At 40.6% G+C, this 23721-nt stretch overlaps 2 protein-coding genes across 2 annotated transcripts in view; one reads left to right on the top strand and one right to left on the bottom strand.

Annotated features, from left to right (window-relative positions):
* Positions 1–3408: 3408 nt before the first annotated feature.
* On the top strand, positions 3409–5987 carry LOC139479674 (uncharacterized). The gene is made up of 4 exons (XM_071262519.1): positions 3409–3510; positions 4352–4432; positions 4734–4916; positions 5637–5987. Exons 1-4 carry the CDS (start codon positions 3409–3411, stop codon positions 5985–5987), a joined length of 717 nt encoding a protein of 238 aa, XP_071118620.1.
* A 7410-nt stretch (positions 5988–13397) lies between these two features.
* The window catches only part of LOC139479020 (uncharacterized), a 79678-nt gene continuing 69354 nt past the window's right edge, over positions 13398–23721 (bottom strand). The window contains exons 25-31 of the mRNA XM_071261752.1: positions 23093–23169; positions 22262–22519; positions 21025–21197; positions 20200–20428; positions 19675–19736; positions 18275–18422; positions 13398–14491 (exon numbers count right to left, since the gene is read on the bottom strand). Coding sequence (XP_071117853.1) covers positions 14407–14491; positions 18275–18422; positions 19675–19736; positions 20200–20428; positions 21025–21197; positions 22262–22519; positions 23093–23169 — 1032 coding nt within the window. The 3' untranslated portion in view covers positions 13398–14406. The remainder of the gene's footprint in view (positions 14492–18274; positions 18423–19674; positions 19737–20199; positions 20429–21024; positions 21198–22261; positions 22520–23092; positions 23170–23721) is intronic.

The raw sequence follows: 23721 nt of genomic DNA, 5'->3' as shown, positions 1-23721 counted from the left end.
ACCGACTTTTACGAAATGGCGTGTTCACTGTCAACAGTACGCGGGATTTTACGAGGGGACTTTCGTTGATTCAGGGATCGTATACTAGTATATATAAATGTGACATGTAAGTAATCAGAAACATTCTGACAACCTATGTACTGTTATTTGTTGTTATAGTTTTCATTGAAACAAGCGGAAATTGTCAGAAATTGTCGAGCACAGCGTTCGTTTTCACGCCTAACTTATTTTGCTTGATTTCATCAAGGCACTTTGTATTGATGACAAAGACAATGTGTCATTTGATTCTCAAATGTATGAGGAATTCAAGGATGTATGTATCGCAGCTAAGTTTGAAATATACGTGATGTTACAGGCGTCTGATAACCGATGTACGTGAAACGTGATTTTGTAAACACTATATCCAATTTGGCGAAAAGTTCACTTCGGCGTTCGTGTTTGCATATTTTCCAAAACATTCGAAACGATTCTAGGGTTATCGGCGACGTTTTGGAATGATCATTGGTGATTTGATAAAAAAAGAGATTCCCGTGATCACTAATATGCTATTTAAAAAAAATTCATTTCTCCGAGTAAATATCCGAAATTTAGATTTTAAAACATGCTGTAAATAACGCCGTGAGTGGTATTTAGTAATGTGTATCCTATTTTCAGAGGTCATTTTCAGTACTTTTACTTGGCCTAAAATGCCAGTGGATTATATCACAGGACAGGGAATTTCCCACCTTATTCAAAACTGTGAAGTGTATCTGTGAGGGTTGTAGAGGAGGGACATATATGTCCCTGTAGCATCCAGGGGGTTAACGCGTTGCTTAGTTACGATTGTCTTCTCTCACGTCCGCGCGTTGTTGATAAAAGCTGAAGTCAAAGCAACCTCGGCCTACTGTTTCCTTGTCGCTCATCAGAGATACATTGAAGCGCTGCCAGAGTTTTCTTTTTTGCCATTGAATCTTCACAAGTGTTCGTATTGTCCCAAGGATGGATGAGAGAGCTGTCTCAGGTTTGTAGATGTTTATATAGTTATTTTATTTGAGACTGGGATAGCCTAAATGACATTTCTATGACATTCTAAACAAATTCTAACGGAACCTTTCTTATTCTCAAAATGAGACAATCGATTTCAGTGATGTCCCTGATAGGCTATGTCATGAATTGACGGGTGTGTTTCTGATTATATTTTTACTGATGGATGCTATGTGACAATGACTCATGGCATGACAATATTTGAACTTCATCTTTTCAACTCCTCCTTCTGCTTGTTCACAGAGTATTCTGTCATTTCGGGCCGACATTTTCATTCTTCACGAAAGATGTACCGTTTAGTGTTTTTCTCATAAAAATTCACATTTTATTTCATCGCATATTCCTTCTAATGATATCAGGAATACATGTATAGCGCATGTGTTATTTCTCGCCTAATTATTTTGAATTTCCCGCTTCAAACACAAACTTGATCAGACCTCAACATTGATCCAAAATGGCCGCTCGAGATGTTGTCAAGTCGGTTGCTATGAAAAAAATGGCGTCCCTTTCGTCACCACTCGCCCTTTTCCGTGCCATTCCGTTTGCCTCGGAATCACACGAGCAGTCACGAAATATAGTCCGACATTTAAACAAAATAAGTTTTATTCACATTCTTTTCATTACTTCTATCGACTACAGAAATGCATAGCTACACATTTATTAAAATGTTATTATCCTGAAAAGAACTATACTTTCATCTATGTACATCCGCGAATGCCGTTGTACCAACCAGTGTTTGTCAGGATGGCAGCCTCAGTTTAATTGTTAGCATTATTATGTTTTCACCAGAGCCAATAACAAGATATAACTACTTGGTTGTATATCTGCTGTGCCCAAATAAGATGGCCAACTTTATACTAAATAAGATGACTAGAATAAATATCTAATAACTGCTATTCCAGTATCAGGTCTTTGAAAGGCATTTAGAAGTGTATTCGGGTAGTTGATTACGTATCATAAACCAAAGCACATTTGAAAATATCCCAAATAGTTCAATTCCAGATTGGTCTTTTCAAAATTACTTCACATTAAAACTTATCAACTGACTTGGTGTGCCCTGTTCAATATGACACGTACAACCCCTAATAATAACTGAATTCAAACTATCCTGCCCGGCAAAAGAAAGTATACATCGATGTTTCATGGTGGTCGCACTACAAATAAAACAGACCCGTGAAGATCCGGGGTAGAATAGGTCTTGCATCAACCCATGCTTGCTGTAAAAGGCGACTATGCTTGTCACAAGAGGCGACTAACGGGATCGGGTGGTCAGATTCGCTGACTTGGTTGATGCATGTCATCGTTTCCCAATTGCAAGGATCGATGCTCATGATGTAAATCACTGGATTTTCTGGTCCAGATTTGATTATTTACAGACCGCCGTCATAAAGCAGGAATATTGCTGAGTGCGGCGTTAAACAACAAACAAACAAATAAAACAAGCAAGAAATGGGTATTCGATGGGGATGTATTGTTTACTGATATCATTTGTTTCGGGACCTTCCCCGTCTAGTACCCTTTTGATAACGTTTGTTATTTGTTGGTCAAGTCCAATTTTTATGTGTAAATTTTCTTTGGCCCGAAAAAAAAAATTTTTGTCATAGTTGTTTCAATGCAACAGAACTCATTTTCACTCCCTTATAACTAGAGTTTACCTTTCCATTGTAGACGAATAAACCGTCCCCGAAAATGACTTGTTTCAATCATTCCATGTACGACTACTGACACCTCCTTCATCTTTATACTAATCTCCTCCCCCAGGACGCCCTGTCACCCGCCCCCCTGTATCCTACCACCGTCTCCCACCCTACCTCCGCCCCACCCCCGGGCGCCCCGCCCACCTGGAGATGTTCTTCCTAAAACGTGGAGCATGCCCCAAAGATCCCGCCACTGGCTGCCCCATCTTCACCGCGCACCCCACCCGAAGGAAGGGAGGGTCTTTTATGAGCCCAAGCCCTCTCCCTATTCCCGTGGCACTGGATCCTTCTCTCTGTGGACCTGTACAGGTATATTCCGCGTAGACAGCTGTACCCATATATTTACTTTAAAATGTAATAAGACATGTATAAGATTCCCTTTCCGATTGTTACCCCGTATAGGGATTCTCAGGGAAGAATAGGCCGCCAGGACATGATGTTTGTCGTAGGAGACGACCATTGAATTAAGATCGGGTAGGTTACAATGTTTCAAGCGTATATGCATCATTCTATAGATATGGACACTTGTCCGTTAGTCCGAGACTGTTGGAAATCTACACACAAATCCATAATAAGCTACAGATAAGTTGGATATGCCAAGTCAGGTCTACCTTCACTCAGGCCTGATAGTATAGATTAACGCAAATCGTTTCCCGAGTATAAATGCGATGTATTTGTGATCCATATCATGACAGAAGACAAAGTTCTGTGCACGTTTAAAGCAGTTACGGTACTATGCAGTGACTTGTGTACTGTTCACTGTTCATCTAATCAACCCCGTTTAATTCATGTAAGGCACACATCTTCAAACCAACCTATACTTTGTCCTATTTTAAGAACAATCTTTCCTCCACAAGAGGGTTTCTTCACGGTGCCTATGTAAGTTGGGGAAGAGGTAAAGGGAGGTAGCTCTTAATCGTTGCCTTTCAATAATTTCCTTATATCACATGTTCGCGGCTTTGCTAAGGGCACCGTGGACTTTGTGCGTACACGTCAATTATTGATGAGGATGTTCTCCGAACTGTTCAAATTGTAATCATGGAAACATTCACGAAACAATTTCCCGTTTCCATCTCAGCGATAGAAACTAACAGCCAAGTAGTCCTTATAATGATAACATATAGCAAAACCCTTGATAATGGCAAAATTCTACTAGTCCTTATGACACCTTAACTATTGGGTACTTTGGCAACGACTATAAGACCAGTGCCAATTTCTAACCCTGCATTTGGAATGACGAACCCATGTAAAATTTAAACATGACTAAAGGAATACAATTTTGAGATTTGATAAAATCTTTTAAGTTTTGTTTGTTTTGTTTTGTTTTGTTTTACGATTTTTGGGCCAAATATTTTTCGTTGATATGTTAAAAGGGCATTTCCTATTGGTTGAGCCGCTCTCTATATTTGTACTGGATATAATTTTTAATGCAGCTTTAGTCTTCATCTGATTTTAATTGACCGGATATGATTTTCGCTTGGTTGCAAGTGAACGACAATACGATAGATCTGGACATCAGTTTAAATTATATTTTTGTTTTATTTCCATCAAATTACACACAACTTCTTCTTCTTCATTGTGTCTTTGACATGTAAACAGACTCGTTCATATATTGCTTCATGTGCACTTAGCTTTATCTGGATGATGTCGTCACCGCCTCGCGTCTCCACCTACGCCACGACGCCCAGCGTCACGCTTTAAGTCTTCCACAGGTAGGACCACGTTATGATATTACTAGGGATTGCAGACTCTGCAAATCTTAACCTTCTCTCATCCTAGATCCAGCTTTTTTATTTATCCAGTATATCTTAGTTATCCCCTTGTTTTATCTTTAGAAGCACGATTTTAAGTGCACTTGTGTCTTAACTGGTTCACACACACACACATACAATCACTCACACACACACACACACACACACACACACACACACACACACACACACACACACACACACACACACACACGTTTTGATAACAAATGACAAAGAGGTTTGCCCACACCGTCCGTTCCAGGAGCACACCAAGAAGCGCAGACGTACATCCAGGAGGTCCAAGGCCCGCGTCGACAAACAGGTGTTGATGCTCAGGTTGCCGTTCTCCAGACTGAGTCTACAACCTCTCTCAGAGCGTTCTGCTACACGAGACACAAAAGGTGCTGCTACGGATTCTGGACAACTTGGCGCTCGATCCAGGAAGGTAAGACATGATAAACATTTATTGCGCTCATCATCCGTCCCTGGACTGTACAGGTTCTCGTAGACCAAAGCTATTCAAACGATCTACATGCGACGTTGTAGAACGACATACAATGTATATGCATACCTTTAATGACACCAATGGACCCGTGAAGATCCGGGTTAGAATTGGCCTTTAGCAACCCATGAAGTCGTAAGAGGCGACTCGCTGACTTGCCTGGTACATGTCCTTGTATTCCTATTGCATAGACGATGCTCATGATGTCAATCACTGTGTTGTCTGGTCCAGACTTGATATATTTACATTCCACCGTCACATAGCTGGAATATTGCCGAGTGTGGCGTTAACAACGATCAACAATCAATAATGACACCAAGGTGTTAATTTTAAGGTCTCCGTTCGTAATGTAAAGATTGATATCATAGTGCGGTTGCAGGAGGGTCGAGTTCGGGATTTATCTTAATGAGACCAGATTAATTATCGTTTTGTGTTGCGGCAGAAGGTATTAATAATATTACACAATGTTGTCAGGGTTGCAATTTCAACAAAATCTGTAATAAAAACATGTTGAAAAACGTACATTGAATCAAACTGTATTCTTAAATGATTTTAATTGTTTCAAACTTTAGGGCAGGGTTGTCACTAAACACAAGAAAATAGACCCACCTCGCCTGATCACGATAGGAAATGAGCAAAAGTCCATTATTTTTCTATCTCTAGGTTCATTCTCACAAAGATATCCATAGTGACCAGCCACTTGACCTTTCCCGCAAACGGAAGCGAAGCAATCTGGACACCTTGGTCGGCGACAAGCACCGCCGCGTGGAGACAGCAACACCATTCCTTCCGGGCGGGGTGAAGAAGTGCGAGATTGTCCACCAGGTGGAGACACATAAGACAGGAGAAGCCGCCTCAACGGCAGCAACCCCGGGTGATGTGAGCCGCGGCAGACGTCGTGTGTGGCGGAGAAAGCAAGGCAACTCCCCCACCAAGAAGACGACCGATGTCCCGAGCTCCACAACCAACCGACGGCGCATCCAGAGACTTGCCGAGTCACCACTTGACCTATAAATAAATGAATGAATGAATGAATGAATGAAATAAAATGAAATTAATAAAATATAATTAAATTAAATTAAATTAAATTAAATTAAAGCATCCAGAGACTTGCCGAGTCACCACTTGACCTATGAATGAATGAATGAATGAATGAATGAAATAAAATAAATTAATAAAATATAATTAAATTAAATTAAATTAAATTAATAAAGTAAAGTCAAGTCAATAAAATAAAATTAATTAGATATAATTAAATATAATTAAATTAAATTAAAAAAGTAAAGTAAAGTAAAATCAAATAAAAAAAGTGAGCAAGCTACACGGCAGTGGTGTCTGTAGAAATGTATTTGCTATTTACATGTATTTACAGAAATGGTTTTGACCGCGGCATATGGGGTCAGAGTTTGCGATAAGGTCAGGATTTTAAGTGGAATGAATAAAAAATATATAATACGGTTTTCATTGATATAAACCCCACAAAGCTAGCTATAGTTTATAATAACAAAATAATTGAATAACTTACTAACTAGTAATACATGAGACACTTCACGATAGTGCTGGTTATAGTAATAAAAGCCACATATGATATGCTTAACGCATTAATTTTACAGATGCCTTAAATGATAACATCTAGTCTGTTGCGATCCTTTACATGATAAATTTACGATACTGTTATTCATATAAATGAGTGTTTTCGAAGTTTCGTGGCGATGCTTGTTATATTTATAGATCGTATTGATGATAGGTTTCACAGTTAACCTAGTCATATATAATAGATGTTATAAATGGTAAACTTCAAGATGTTGCTGGTCATATGAGTAGACGTTGTGCGATGCGATGGTACTATTCGCTATTCATATAAATAATAGAATAGGTCCCTCGCAATCTATGCTTGTCATACGAAGCGATTACAATGATTGTGTGTCATCGCGCCCCGGCGATGTAAATCGTTGCTCAAAATATCAATCACTGGTTTGTCTGGTCCATACTCGATTATATACAGGCTGCGGTTATAAAGCTGCAACATGGCCTAGTGCGGGGCTAAAAACTAAATGTCATAAAAGGTTACATTTATGATAGTGTTAGTGCTGTAAATAGATGTCAAACAAGGTAATATTTACGAAGGTGTTACAGCTATAAATATATGTTTAAAAATATAATAACTACGATGTGTTAGTGCTATAAATAGATGTTATAAAGGTAATAATTACAATGGTGTTAGTGCTCTAAATAGGTGTTATAAAAGGTAATAATTATGATGGTGTTAGTGCTATAAATAGATGTAATAAACGGTAATGTTTACGGTGGTGTTAGTGCTGTAAATAGATTTAATAAAAGGTAATAATTACGATTGGGTGAGTATTTTTTTACGCCGCTTTTAGCAATATTCCAGCAATATCAAAATTTAAGAAAAGGTAATAATTACGATGGTGTTAGTGCTATAAATGTATTTTATAAAAGATAATAATTACGATTGTGTTAAGGCTATAAATATATTTTATAAAAGGTAATACTTACGATTGTGTTAGTGCTATAAGTAGACGTTATACAGGTAATAATTACGATGGTGTTAGTGCTTTAAATATATTTTATGAAAGGTAATACTTACGATTGTGTAAATGCTATAAATAGACGTTATAAAGGTTATAACTACGATGGTGTTAGTGCTTTAAATGGATTTTATAAAAGGTAATATTTACAATGGTATTAGTGCTATAAATAGATGTTTCAACAACTCAGTGATATGTCCTAAATATATAGATGTTACAACTGTAAAAAAAGAAGTGTTCTAAACGATTACTAACAATAGTGTAATTTATTTGAATAAATGTTCCTCCTTGGTTGTGGGTATTCCAAATCAGAATAGGTTCCGTTTTTTTCCCAGGCCCTTGGGGAAATAACCTGGCTTGAGGTTTTAATTCATTGTTTTAATATGACCGACGCTTACGCTATAAATCACAAGGTCATGGGTCCTGTTGTGACATAGCTACAGGACTACGGCAGGAAATTAATTTTGTATATTCTAGCTGTAAAAGGGCAGAAAGTGGCCCAAGTCACCCTAATCCTAACGTAACTGTTGTTCAAACAAACTTCATGTAAACAAATGTCAATAATTATGCTTAAAATGTCATTTATTGAATTTAAGGAAAATATACCATATGCAAATCTTGAAATGAAAGAAACATGTAACTGTCCCAATTTTTTAATCTGGTAAATAAACAAATATAGCGAATATTTCCTAAGAATTTAGATAATTAATGCTTATATTGATGCAATCAATAATTTAGGATTGTCTTTTGTTAAAACTATTTTATTAATGTTTCCATAAGTATCATTTACTCAATAAACTTAGTTTTGCTCTTATTTGGAGTCATGTTTTCTGTATTTGTTTTCTAAAACAGGTGATTCTGCTAATGATTATACACAGAGACTTTGTGGATTTGGTTTAGCTGCAGTCAGTACTTTTGGCATTTATGTTTACCACACTAGCAAAACCCATCAGCACATATATGGTGCTGCCAGGTCAAAGATCATTATCAGGGCGAATCTTGGATACAGCAAAGGGACCTAATTCTGTACATGGACAACTGAGCGCCACATGTTATGGCCTTGTGTCTTCTCCATGTCTCTAGTGTTGTGTCCTTGTGTCTCCGCCATGTCCCTGTGTCTCCTCTATGTCCCCGTGTCTCCCCTTGTCCCTGTGTCTCGTCCATGTCCCCCTGTCTCCCCCATGTCCCTGTGTCTCCTCTATGTCCCTGTGTCTCCTCTATGTCCCTGTGTCTCGTCCATGTCCCCCTGTCCATGTTTCTCCACAATGTCCCTGTGTCTCCTTTATTTCCCCGTGTCTCCTCTATGCAATGTGTCTCCCCTTGTCCCTGTGTCTCGTCCATGTCCCCCTGTCTCCTCCATGTCCCTGTCCCCTCCATCTCCCCGTGTACCCCCTTGTCCCTGTGTCTCCTCTATGTCCATGTGTCTCCCCTTTTTCGCTGTGTCTCGTCCATGTCCCCCTGTCTCCCCCATGTCCCCGTGTCTCCTCCATTTCAATGTGTCTCCTTTGTGTCCCTGTGTCTCGGGTGTTATTCCCCTGTGTCTCCTCCATGTCCCTGGTGTTATGTCCCTGTGTCTCCCCTGTATCCTCCACGTCCCCCCCCCCCTAGTCTCCGCCATGTCCGTGTGTCTCCTCCGTGTCCGTGTGTCTCATTCATGTCCCTGTGTCTCCTCCATGTCCTTGTGTCTCCTCCGTGTCCCTGGTGTTATATCCATATCTCCTCCGTGTCCGTGTGTCTCATCCATGTCCCTGTGTCTCCTCCATGTCTCTGGTGTTATGTCCCCGTGTCTCCTCCATGTCCCCATGCCTCTTCCATGTCCCAGTCTCCCCCGTGTCGGTGTGTCTCCTCAGTGTTCGTGTCTCCTCCATGACCATGTCACCTTCAAAACTTTATCTCCTCCACATCCCTGTGTCTCCTCCATGTCCCTGTGTCTCCTCCATGTCTCTGGTGTTATGTCCCCGCGTCTCCTCCATGTCCCCGTGTCTTTTCCATGTCCCAGTCTCCCCCTTGTCTGACTCCTCGATGTCCCTGTCTCCTCCGTGTCCGTGTGTCTCCTCAGTGTCCGTGTCTCCTCCATGACCATGTCACCTTCAAAAACTTTATCTCCTCCACATCCCTGTTATGTCCCTGTGTCTCATCCATGTCCCTGTGTCTCACCCATGTCTGTGTGTCCATGTCTCTGGTGTTATGACCCTTGGTCTCCATGTCCGCGTGTCTCCTCCATGTCCCTGGTGTTATATCCCTGTGTCTCCTCCATGTCCGTGTGTCTCCTCCATGTCCCTGTGTTATGTCCCCTCCATGTCCGTGTGTCTCCTCCATGTCCCATGTGTTATGTCTCTGTGTCTCCTCCATGTCCGTGTGTCTCCTCCATGTCCGTGTGTCTCCTCCATGTCCCATGTGTTATGTCTCTGTGTCTCCTCCATGTCCCTGTGTCTCCTCCATGTCCCTGTGTCTCCTCCATGTCCCATGTGTTATGTCTCTGTGTCTCCTCCATGTCCGTGTGTCTCCTCCATGTCCCTGTGTCCCCTTCATGTCCGTGTGTCTCCTCCATGTCCCTGGTGTTATGTCCCTGTGTCACTTCCATGTCCCTGGTGTTATGTCCCTGTCTCCTCCATGTCCCTGGTGTTATGTCCCAGTGTCTCCTCCGTGTCCCTGGTGTTATGTCCATGTGTCTCCTCCATGTCCCTGTGTCTCCTCCATGTCCCTGGTGTTATGTCCATGTGTCCTCCATGTCCATGTGTCTCCTTCATGTCCCTGGTGTTATGGCCATATGTCTATGTACGTTCATGTGTCTTTGTATGTTCTATTTGTAATGTAAATGAATGTGTCATGTCCGTGTGTTGCCTCCATGTCCCTGTGTCTCCTCCATGTCCGTGTGTCGCCTCCATGTCCCTGGTGTCTCCACCATGTTTCTGAGTCTAATCCATGTCCGTGTGTCTCTTCCATGTCCCTGTGTTATGTCTCTGGTCTCCTCCATGTCCGTGTGTCTCCTCCATGTCCCTGTGTTATATTATATCTCTGTGTCTCCTCCATGTCCCTGTGTCTCCTCCATGTCCCTGTGTCGCCTCCATGTCCCTGGTGTTATGCCCCTGTGTCTCCTCCATGTCCGTGTGTCTCCTCCATGTCCGTGTGTCTCCTCCATGTCCCTGTGTCTCCTCCATGTCCCATGTGTTATGTCTCTGTGTCTCCTCCATGTCCCTGTGTCCCCTCCATGTCCTAGTGTCTCCTCCATGTCCCTGTGTCTCCTCCATGTCCGTGTGTCTCCTCCATGTCCCATGTGTTATGTCTCTGTGTCTCCTCCATGTCCCTGTGTCCCCTCCATGTCTGTGTGTCTCCTCCATGTCCCTGGTGTTATGTCCCTGTGTCTCCTCCATGTCCCATGTGTTATGTCTCTGTGTCTCCTCCATGTCCCTGTGTCTTCTCCATGTCCGTGTGTCTCATCCATGTCCCATGTGTTATGTCTCTGTGTCTCCTCCATGTCCCATGTGTTATGTCCATGTGTCTCATCCATGTCCCTGAGTCTAATCCATGTCTGTGTGTCTCATCTATGTCCCTGTGTTATGTCTCTGTGTCTCCTCCATGTCCCTGTGTCTCCTCCATGTCCGTGTGTATCCTCTATGTCTCTGGTGCTATGTCCATGTGTCATCTCCATGTCCCCTTGCCTCCTCCATGTCCGTGTGTCTCCTCTGTCTCTGGTGCTATGTCCCTGTGTCTCCTCCATGTCTCTGGTGCTATGTCCATGTGTCATCTCCATGTCCCCGTGCCTCCTCCATGTCCGTGTGTCGCCTCTATGTCTCTGGTGCTATGTCCCTGTGTCTCCTCCATGTCTCTGGTGCTATGTCCATGTGTCATCTCCATGTCCCCGTGTCTCCTCCATGTCCATGTGTCTCCTTCATGTCCCTGGTGTTATGGCCATATGTCTATGTACATTCATGTGTCTTTGTAAGTTCTATTTGTAATGTAAATGAATGCATCCCATGTAGAGATACACCCACGCACAGACAAAAACATGTTTGAAAGTGGATCACATCTTTATACAGTAATTAACAGTTTCGACTGTATTCAGTAAATCATTCATCTACATTGCTGCATCAAATATACATAATACATTATACAAGAATGCGAACATTAACATCAGACGTGATTTATCGCAAAGCAATGGAAACAAGATACTTAATAATTTCACACACCTGATTCAGGGGCAACTGCTGCCACCCCCACCTACCACACCGCCTCCCCAACAAACTGACCCCCCGATAATATACCACAGGACAAGCATCAATTTTTTTTGCTGTTACCATACATACAAGATGTAAATTGCAAAGCTTCAGTCCTGTAGTTTGAAACACTTGATTCCACTCACATTTTTATAACTGATATTACACTTTGATAACTGATAATACATATACAATGAACCATTGACAATCTGGGTTAGAATAGGTCTTCAGTAACATATGCTTGCTGCAACAGGTGAATACTTGTCATAAGAGGCGACTAACAGGATCGGATGGTCAGGCTTGCTAACTTGGTTGATGCATGTCATCGTATTTCAGCATGGATTGATGCTTATGATGTCAATCACTGGATTGCCAGGGCCAGACTTGATTATGTACAGACCGCCGTCATATAGCTGGAATGCTGCTGAGGGTGGCTTTATAAACAAACAAACCAACCAAAACATCTACAAAGTATTATATACTCGAACCACCACCAATGAGAAGCTCATCATATTCCGTATGCACTTGTATACACTGCTACTCCAAAATCTACTTAAAAGGGACTGGTAACACTCAACATTTCTAAACATACATGTATATTCTCAGGTAGGAGTTTGAAAAAAATGTTGGCAACTTCATTGTTTGACATATTCCCAAGACAAGGGAGGTAACTCACCATGAAAGTCCAGTTTCTACCCTTGCCGAACTAGGCGGGAATCATGGAGTTATATTTTGGCTGGACTGAGTCTGTGTACAGTCTATTCAAAATCACATAACGAAATCAACATCCAGTTCGTAAATTGCCACACAGATTCTGGTCAAATGTAAAACATATGTTCCGCCAACTCGTCAAACAGATATTTTCCAAATCTTTTCATGTTTTTAATCAAGGTGCTCACATGATTTGACGCACTTCATGAAGTAAAACCCGTTTTAAAACAACATAGATTTTGATTCTCGATCAGATTGTCTTGACTGGGGGGCTCCATTTTGTTAGAAGCAAATGCAAGTGATATGAGAGGTGGAATCTGATTGGTCACTATCGGTGATACAGAAGGGACATAACTTGTAATAGCCACATGGTGGCGCTACGGTCGAGCCAGAAATTCCAGCCTAGTTCTTCAGTTGGTGAAAAATGAACTTTTACAGTCAGTTAACTCCTTTGCCTCGCATAGATGTTGTTTGAAAGAGTTAACATAAAATTGTATACTTGAAAGAGTGTTTCTTCTGACACTTGTCCTTTGTTTTAGTATTCTTGGGGGGCACTTTTCCAGGGTGCATATTTCCCGGGGGCAGTTACCTGATGCTCCCACACCCCAATGATTAAGATACCACATACCCATACTATTTCACAAACACATGTCCTCAATAATCAGATGTCATTCTATCTAAATGTACACTTGACAAATGAGGGTCAGGTCTGTGTATCATAAGATAAAAATATCCCTATCAAAAGTGGAGTAGTATATTTATACACAAACAATCTTAGATTTCATAAAAGATATAGTAGCACTAAAATAAAAACTTGAAAGGAAAAGTTACAAATTCAAAATGGCCGACTTTGGTGTTCATTCGAGGTTCACCTATTTCCCAGTGTTTGAGTGCAAACATATGCTGGATCACAGATGACCATGAAACAAGGAACTGAGGACATGAAGTTAGGCAAACAAACACACAATGCACCATTTGGACCTGCATAGACAATGTTCCAAGTCAAAGACTCGACCATCCATATACCCTCACGTTTATGTAGTTCCGTGATTAGGGACCAGTTCAAAAGTTCAATGTTGGATAAAAATCTGAATTCCTTTAGTTTAGGAGTGGGGGGTTAATGGCCCTGCATGCAGTCCATCCAATAAAATCAACTTACCTGATTTCTCAATGATTTTACAGTAATTCAACTGAACCAATCCTATTTTCATTCATATTATGATAGGAGCTGTCATTAAATACATCCAGCCTTTCCACAAGGTAGTGTTTCATCATCTAGTCCAGCTAGTGCAGTGCGTAATATATGATAACACATTTGATCTATCAAAACCCTACAAATGATTGTCAACACCTAGTAAATAAACTTCATTCGATAAACGTTCCGGAAAAAAACAGGGAAAACCTTGAAAATGCGTGATAAAAGAGGTCACTAAACTTGGAAATTCAACATCTTCAGAATTAAGTTTTAAGTAAGGGGGTATGTCTCAAAACTTAAGGAATTAAGTTTTTTAACCGACATCAAACTTTTGAACTGGTCCCTGAACAGAACAATTTGTTAAACCACAAGCAAGAATCCTAAGTCTGGTGGGTAAAGCTTTTGCTTTTGCTGATCAAAGTATTGCTTTTATTACTCACTCACTTTTTGCAACAGATCAATTATTTATGTTATGAATGTGGGGGATGAGTAAGGGATCGTCACAAAAGTTCACAGTCTACCACTGGACATATGTCTTTAATACTGTGGGTGGGAGGTCATGTATCCTTTTAATATTCTTAATCTAGTCGTCGACTGTGAAGTGTTGAGATGGTCCCTAGGGGTCTAATGTTTTATTAGGGAAAGTTCATATCTCCCATTTTGGTGACCTCTCTCAAGATTGGCATGTTAATTCCGCTGAACAGACATAGTTTGAGAAGCATGGTGAACATCAATTTAGTGATGCTGTATTCCCCTCCCTATCTGTCGCTGTCGTACTCCACCTCCGTCTTGTACTCCTGCATGAACTGCTCATAGATGCACTGGAGACAACATGGCTGACCACTGCAAGGAGAAACAGGTCAGGTCAAAGTCAAGAAGAGGCACTCTCCATGCAACATCTTTCTCTAGACTGGAACAGTAACAAGACAAACTTTGCTACCTGGATACATTTCTCCCTGACAATTACATTCACACAGTATAGTAAACTGGAACAATAAAGCTGCAGTCCCAGTGTACATGGAAGTGACCGATCATTTGATATTTGGGGTGGGGTTGGGGTTGGGGTTGGGTGGGGGCTGGGATTTTGTTTGGAGATTAGATATTTTTTTCAGCTAAAGCTGCAAAACCAAATATATTATTAATTGAACCTAGTCTTAATATTTAAAAACAAACCCACCTTGCAGCAATGTAATTTTGTGGCAGACAAGCTCTTTTTTTATGACAGTCTGAAGCAGGGATCAGGAAACCGATCTGCGCAAAATGTCCGATTTAAAAAAGTACAAATTTGACATATTAAAATTTGCCAACCGGATATTTCAAGAAAGTACAGGTAGAACATTACAACCTGAGACTGATCATAACAAAGGATATAAAATGGAGAGGTGCACCAGTCTCTGAAGTATTATTATTGGTTTCAAGAATCTTCTGGTACAATTTGATTTTTTCGATAAAATCCCAGGCCCCCCTCCACTCCCCCTCCCCCCGAGAATATCAAACAGTCAGTCCCTACCCTATCACATATCATCAGTGCTTTTCAATCAAGGAGGACACAGCAGCTGTCCTATAGGGGGGTGGTTCCCTTCAGCAAATCAGAATATAATGAGTCACCAAGTTTCCACTGTTGACAACACAGGAGATATTTCAATTTCACTCATAAGAAAACAAGGAATGAAAGATTAAGATAAGGTTAGTTAAAATAAATTCAAATTGGTGATATAAGCAGAATTTCTGCAAATATCGTTCATTTTGGAAATTCCGAATTCCATATTTCATATTTGTGTACAAACCATTGGTCCATGTTCAAGCTGCTGTGTGACGTGATACACACCTGATTATACTTGATTAATAAGTGCACCCACTCAGTCAGCGCAGATAGGTTAGCAGAGTCTCAGGCTCTCAAGGGTCTGCCGATTATATGTCAACATCGAAGCAGTCAGCAGCTGTGTATGATTGGAAGCCTGATTGGCCAGTTTCTGGTGCCACCACCTCCAAGTTAGAGTCATGGTGGAGCTAGATACACCAGGGGTCACCGAAGGTCAAAAGGTCAGATGAAGTCAAGGACATTTGCATGCAAGGTCAAACGTGGCGCAGTTGGGGGAAAGCTATCGGTGAAGCAAACAACATTGTACACACCACTCCATGCAGGGAATGAGAGAGGCATGCATCAAACTGTAGAATTACCTGTAAGTTTACCATTGAGTGTACAAACACATGCAGTACTCTCACTACTGACAAACCACACACACACACACACACACACACACAACATTAAAACTCTGATTTTTTTCATAGATTGGTACATGCATGTTGACATTCAAATAACTACAGAAACCTTCACTAGATATTTCATTTCACACAAGGCACAATTAAATCCTTCCTTCCTTTTATCACAGTTCTTGATCAAATAAGAAAAGAGAAAAACTATTTTTTTTAAATGTGGACAGATTAATATATTATTGACATAAAAGTTTTAACAAATAATTAAAACAAGATTTCTGCAAATTTAAATCAAACAATAAAGTCTGTTTAAACACTGTTAGTGTCTTATTCAAGACTGACAATATATTTTATACCTTATCTCATGCTCTATTTTTTCTCCCCCCAAAATAAATCTTATCTTGTCTTGTCAGTTACACATGCAGTCATTTGTCCAGGATTCTGATTAATCACAGTTGAGTATTCAGTTTGTACACATGCATAATGCCCTCAGTACAAAAATCAAAGTTTTACTGTTATAGCTGTGGAAAAGAACTTCATAAATACATTTAACGAATGTATGGTTTATTTCAATTAAAATATATATCACAGATTGATTGATTAAATTACACATTGAATCTTACAGAGCAAAACAAAACAACTATGCACATTAATATATCTCTTGGAAGTGGGAATATTTACAAAAAACAGTTACTATATTATTTAATTTATTAATAGTTAAACTATACACATCGGATAAACTATAACTAGTTTCTAAAAAGTGTCCCTTGAGAACTGAGTTTCTAAGGTATGTGATTTCCATCATGTTGATATTGATACAGTCAATGACTTGTCAATTTCTAAATAGACAAAACTTAGCTGGGTAGCTGGCAGTGCCCGAGTGATGTTACCGGTAATTACTTTAACCGGGCAGGTAGCAGTGCCCTGGATACTCTACCAGGAATACAACCAATGAAGAAACTCTCATATTGTGGAAGGCCTGATACTGATGATACAATAGACATGCATGCTGACAGTTATTTCCATGCATGCTGACAGCTATAGACATGCATGCTGACAGTTATAGACATGCATGCTGACAGCTATAGACATGCATGCTGACAGCTATAGACATGCATGCTGACAGCTATAGACATGCATGCTGACAGTTATAGACATGCATGCTGACAGCTATAGACATGCATGCTGACAGCTATAGACATGCATGCTGACAGCTATAGACATGCATGCTGACAGCTATAGACATGCATGCTGACAGCTATAGACATGCATGCTGACAGTTATAGACATGCATGCTGACAGCTATAGACATGCATGCTGACAGCTATAGACATGCATGCTGACAGCTATAGACATGCATGCTGACAGTTATAGACATGCATGCTGACAGCTATAGACATGCAGGCTGACAGTTATAGACATGCAGGCTGACAGCTATAGACATGCATGCTGACAGCTATAGACATGCATGCTGACAGTTATAGACATGCAGGCTGACAGCTATAGACATGCATGCTGACAGCTATAGACATGCATGCTGACAGCTATAGACATGCATGCTGACAGTTATAGACATGCATGCTTACAGCTATTGCTCTACATGCATGCTGACACCTATTGCTCTACATGCAACTGATATGATATGTACATCAGGTGACACCTATAAGTTACATGATATCTACATGAGCAGGTCAACACTAATTTTAGCTGTCATCAAGTCATTGGTATCATATGATTTAAGTAATGGCAATAGGTAATATCAAGAAAAGAATATTCCGAGGTGTATAACTCAAGTAAGACTCTAGATGGCATGAAATGTGATGGCACACCACAATTGTGAAACTAATCTCTTAGGTTAAATACTGTCAGACAGAAATGGATAGTCCGAGTATCAAATTCCACTAACTTGAGGAGTTCAGTCGGAAACAATGCTGTGTCTATTCCTGACACTTCAGAGTGGGTCTGTTTTAAACAAAGGGTCATATGCAAGGAACATATGTTCTGTAAAGAGTGGGAAAGTAGTATTATCCTCGCATAAGGGTAAGTTTAATGTGTACAAAGCTCAGTGCAAAATAGTATTCATTTCTGTCGAAAGTTTCTGACCACTTTCATAATTGAGGTGTGGATGTCATTTCAAACTACAGCATGAACAAAAATAACAAATATCATTCTTTGGTGTAAGCATACAGATGATCAGCAGATTTGACATAATAAACCTATGTCAGTATTGTCAGATACAACACTACACTGCTGATCATCAGACAACTGGCACTACTGACAACGAAGCTTCTAGTCTGGTCAGTGTCATGAGAAATGTACATGCAGGTGTGAAGGTGACATTGGTTTCAGGAGTTACAAGGCAGGTGGAGAAGGCAGCATGCTGATGGCCCTGGGTGTGGCTAGCTCTACCTATAAACTGTATCTTGGGTAGGTTCAGCGTAGAAGTCATCGACTCCTGGGGGTGGGGATCCTAGTCGCCGTGGCAACCCAAGCTGCTGGGACAGCGGTCTGTAGTCTGATAGGTTGGGTAGCTGGGGTAGGTCTGGGTTAGAATAGCCTGCAGCAGATAATAATAATAATAACAAAACAACAATAATAAAAATAACATCGTCTGATTAAATGTTTTGGGAAATCATATGTTTTTGGACGGCCAGTGTTTATCACGATTTCTCACACTATAACAAGGGAATCATAAATCAGGGATCGAATGGTCCGGCTCTGTGATTCAGCTGACTGCGTGTCACATTGCCCCTACAATAGGTTATGTTGCTCATGGTTTCAGTCACTGGTTTTATTGGATCCTGCATCACTGGTTTACAAGACGAAGAACTATTGCAGGAATATTTCTGACTGATTCTGAACAAAATCCACTCACTATTTCAAGGATTAACGTGCAGCGTTCAATGTTCTAACACACTGTAACATATTCCAGAACCCACGTCACTGTATACTGAAGGAATTGTATAGCCTACCACTACCTTCTATTACATACAAGCAAAACTGCTATTCAAACCTTACTGAAGAATCAGTTTGTTACCATAGCATCAGTCTGATCTAGAAGTTAGAAGGTTATTCCACACATCTGTTCTCCTACAGAACACAATCTGTTACAGTAAGAAGCCAGCAATGTGAAAGTTATCATATGTTAAAAGTGGATTGATGAAAAAAATGAATTAACATTTCAACATAACATATGTATCTAATGACCTTTATCTGCTCATATTTAGTGCTGTTTTTGGAAGTGTAACTTCCTTAAAATCCCTTATCAAGGTGATCCAAATTATCTCCCCTTGATACCTTACCCTGTAAAATGTGTACCTCCCATACAACTGTATGCACATCAGTACATGGATTATTACTTTACATAGCAAGAGATGATACTTTACAACCTTTAAACCTTTAAAATATTTTACAAGTTTAAAATCAATTATCATTTAATCAACATGAAATAGTTCGCATGATAGGTATAGGTTAGCCCACGAGGATCCCATGTTTGATCGTTGAAAGTGACAGTGAGCTCCCTACTTGTTCCAAGCCTTCAACCAATTGATGGACACTTGCATATGATGAAGCATATTTTCACTAAATGTTCTACAATAATCAGCAGCAGCGGAATTGACCTTGAAATACCTTAGAGGTAATAGAACATCACATAATGACCTGTTGATGAAAGATTTGACATACATTTGAAATATACAACACATAACTATGTCGATTACAAGTTTATCTCATATCATTTACAATTAGTGAAATATACATGGATAATATATTAATATATACAAATGAGCTGACATCTCCGTGAAACGTACCTGCCAGCATGGCCTCGTAGGCTATAGAGGAGGGTGTGACAACATTGGGAGCCTTTGATCTCCTGAAATGTACAAGATATTGACATCAATCACTGTCACCACATGATACATGTACATGAACTGTGGAACTAGCATCTTGGACATGTGTAAACAACGCTGCTATGATTGAGAGCAAAAATAACCTCATCTTTAACACCCACAAGTAGTTCTTGACCTTTGCCTACAGATTACAACTGTCATCTGTTTGGTTATAACTGAAAACAATTTACACAGATTAGAAGAAAAGTATCAATAAAGTTCAAAGGATTATTGTCAACAATCTTGTATAAATTGATCATACCTAAATATCAAATTACAATTTTATGTAGATTGATAACCTGCCTTATAGGCCTCGAACCCTCAGACATCACATTTTAGACTTTCACCACAAATCCCTGTCAGCCCTGCTTTATCTCCCCCCACCCCAACTCTAGCTTCCCCCAACCCTACTATAGCTCCCCCTACCCCTACTCTAGCTCCCCCCACCGTAGTGTCCTTGTGGCCACGGCTGACTTGGATCGTCTCTTCATGTTGTCCGGGAGGCCGTCCTTCCACCCAGGGGTGTGGCCGGACTTGGGGCGTTTCAGCTGCTCCTCCCAGTACAGGTCCCGCCCCCCTCCCATCCAGTAGTTGGCCCGGTGGATGTGTAGTCTGCTGGAGGGGGGGTCGTCCGTCAGGGCAGGGGACGTTGGTCTCTGGGGTGGTGGTTGTTTGGCTGCAACATATATGGTGGTTTCAGTAGCACGGCATTGCCACGAATACTTGCACCACTTCAGATCAGCATTGTGAGATAAAGTATTATTAGAACTCTTAGATTACCAACCTGCAGCTCAATTTAAGGGGCCTAACTCCAATGTAAGATGTTACAACATAATCTCCATGGACTGGTAAAACAGGTTTTATAAAAATTTCACAATTCACAAAATGAATATATAAGAAATATCTGACAAATTTATTGTCTGTACAGTATTTGACTATCTGTAGTGAATTCAATGGTCTGTGATGATTTAGTATTCAAAAACAATTCAGTTCTCAATACATGTTCTACAAGACTTAGCATGCACACGTTGAGAGACTGAATGTAGACTAGGCTGCAGATATATATTCCAGCTATATCAGGACAGCCGATAAAACATCTGGGCCAGGCAAACCAGTGGCTGACAGCATGAGCAATAATCCAGGCAGTCTGGTCATGATGACACACAGTCAGCCTGGCTACACACTGCAAGTAACCAATATCCTCTTTTGACCAATACTTCCTATTTGTTTAGGCCTATCTTGAAGTGTGACCTACTCTTGCCCTGCTCCTACCTGTGGGTGTGGTGGGAACTGACACTCGTTTCTTCCACACTTCTGTGCGAGCTCGCTGGAAGTCTGTGTTGTAGCCGCTCTCAGGCCGACTGGCTGGCTGGGCTGTCACGAAGTACCGGTAGGCGTCCACCGCACTGAATGGTCTACTACTCCTCATGGGGGCAGCGTTCTTGCTGTAGACAGGCAATAGCTTTCAAGACATATGGCAAGAGATGCTATGAATGTTGGAAGTTAACTGAAGTCTATAGGGAATAGTTAAATAATCTTCATGAAGTTGTAATATTAATATAGGATTTACAAAGAAAATTTCATCTCTGGATCCCTGGGCTCTATTGCTTTGACACAATTTTTTATGGAAGATAAAGGCATAAAATTTGCTCTGCTGCAACCATACATGAAAAAAAAAATGAGTCTAGGATTAAATCTCAAACATAGGATCCTGTAACAGCTAAGTAACACAACTCAACACATTGGGGTATTAAAGGGCAATTTCATGTGAAAAAGAGTACCATGCCATGATGCTGGTTAGGCCATTACGTACATGAAGCTAGGGAACACATGCATTGACGCCAGTAATGTAGCCACACACACAAGCTACACTATTCTAAAAACAGGGCGATAAAGCTCAAAATAAACAGAAGAAATGCTGCTGCTTGCATTTGAATGGTTAAATATGATAAAACCTTGAAATTGAATATCAATCCAAATATAAATAAAAATCAACATTCAAAAAGGACTTGAAAAGGACACCTTTCAAACAAACATGTTGTATTTTGAACAACTTTTGAGATTATAGATTATAAACCACCTACAAAAGCATTTAATTTAATTTAGCGAGGAGACAAATAATGGCGTTGAAATCACTGCATACATGCCGAAACACATTGACATAGCTACACACATGCATAAATTCATCATGTGACGATATTAACTGTGTTCCAGAAAGACAATGTGGTGTTTCGATTTCTTGAGAAATATTGGTGGACATGCAATTAGCTCCCTGTAGAATGCCTCATGTGATCGGTGCTTAACAATTTGCTCTCCGTGATATTTTATACATGTAAATTATTTGTGAAAAAAATGTAAAAAGTCACAATTTTGGAAAGATAAGTGTAAAAAGCGTAATTTCCGACACAAAAGCGCAATCATTACGCCAAAAGTGTAATGGGTGGCATCTCTGTAAATATATAGACCATCAATCACTTCTGATAAAATATATCACAATATTTTTACCTACCCTGCTAATGGCTTGCGGACACTATCGGTGATCCCCTTCCGTAACCTCCCCTGACCTCTTGTCCCCTTCTCCCTCCCCGTGTTGGGCTCACTCTCCCCCTCCACCACACTTGGCAGCTGAACATCAAGGTGAGCAGGGGGAGGCCACTCTGAGGCGGGTCTGTTGTTGTTGCCTCCTTTGGATGAAGTAGACTTGGAGCTGTCTGCATGAATGGACTGTAGCTCTGGCTCCTCATCTGACTGGAGGTCTGGATCGGATCTGAAGTTGAAGTTGATAGCTCATGAAAAATAAATGTCATTAAAGCTTGGCTTTTCTTTTCTCATATAAGTGTGTTCCTGTTCATAACATTTCAAAAAGTAAAAGAAAAACAAACCAAAAACATATATGCTGCTTGAGGGTACTCCAAATCTTATCAGTTGTTTGTCTGAATCCAAGCCTTGATAGGAAACTAACATCAGTAACCCTAAGTAATCCACACTTGACATAAAATAATTAATTGTGACACTGGCTCTAAAATAGGTCTGGGATTAGGCAATACAACGGAAGGTCCCTTAATAATAGCACAGAAATACAAGCAAACTGACTCTACTGACAGCTGTTACTTAGTATCCGATGGAAGTGGATGTATGTGACAAAGCTATGATTATAAATTCTCTTCACATACTCATTTATCTTTTTAGCTGATTCATATTAGGATTTATAATAAGGATTTCAGGATACAATTCTCAAAATGTTTATCTTATCTATTGCCTTAAAAACTTGGGTGTGTTAACTACCCACGTCCATCCACCCAGCTACAGATCTGTGAATGGTGATGACTGAGCTACAAACCTGTTGTGCAGCCTGTCTGCAGCAGAGGGGGGCGAGTGTCCGTCAATCTGCACCAGCAGGGACCCCTGGGTAGAACCCTGGGGACAGATCAACTGATGAGTGAGTTGGGCTTCACTAAGTGTCATCTTGTAGTGGGAGGAATGAGGTAATGCATGCAGTTCATTACTTGTTAGGCCTCTGATAGGCACACAAGTACTTGAACATGGGTCAGGTTTAGATGGACTCGAGTACTCAAGCAGGGGAGATAACTCAACAGTGTTGCAGACATGGAAGGTTTTTTTGTTTGTTGTTTAACGCCGCACTCAACAATATTCCAGCAGTCTGTTAATAATCAAATCTTGACCAGACAATCTAGTGATTGACATCATGAGCATCGGTCCTCGCAATTGGGATACGATGACATGCATCAACCAAGTCAGCGAGACTGACCAACTGATCCTGTTAGTCACCTCTTGCGACAAGCAATGTCACCTCTTATGGCAAGCATGGGTTGCTGAAGACCTATTCTATCCCGGGTCTTCATGGGTCCAGACATGAAGTGAAAAAGTACAGTGGAAGCATTTTGACTCAGATGATTCCATGGAAACAACATCCTCGATCATCCTGTGTATCATGTCCCCATTCTATTA

This window comes from Haliotis cracherodii, unplaced genomic scaffold (genome assembly GCF_022045235.1).
Source record: "Haliotis cracherodii isolate W230 unplaced genomic scaffold, xgHalCrac1.p SCAF_4, whole genome shotgun sequence".
NCBI lineage: Eukaryota > Metazoa > Mollusca > Gastropoda > Lepetellida > Haliotidae > Haliotis > Haliotis cracherodii.
Note: the sequence above shows the minus strand (reverse complement) of the source record. Positions and strands in the feature narration are given on the sequence as shown.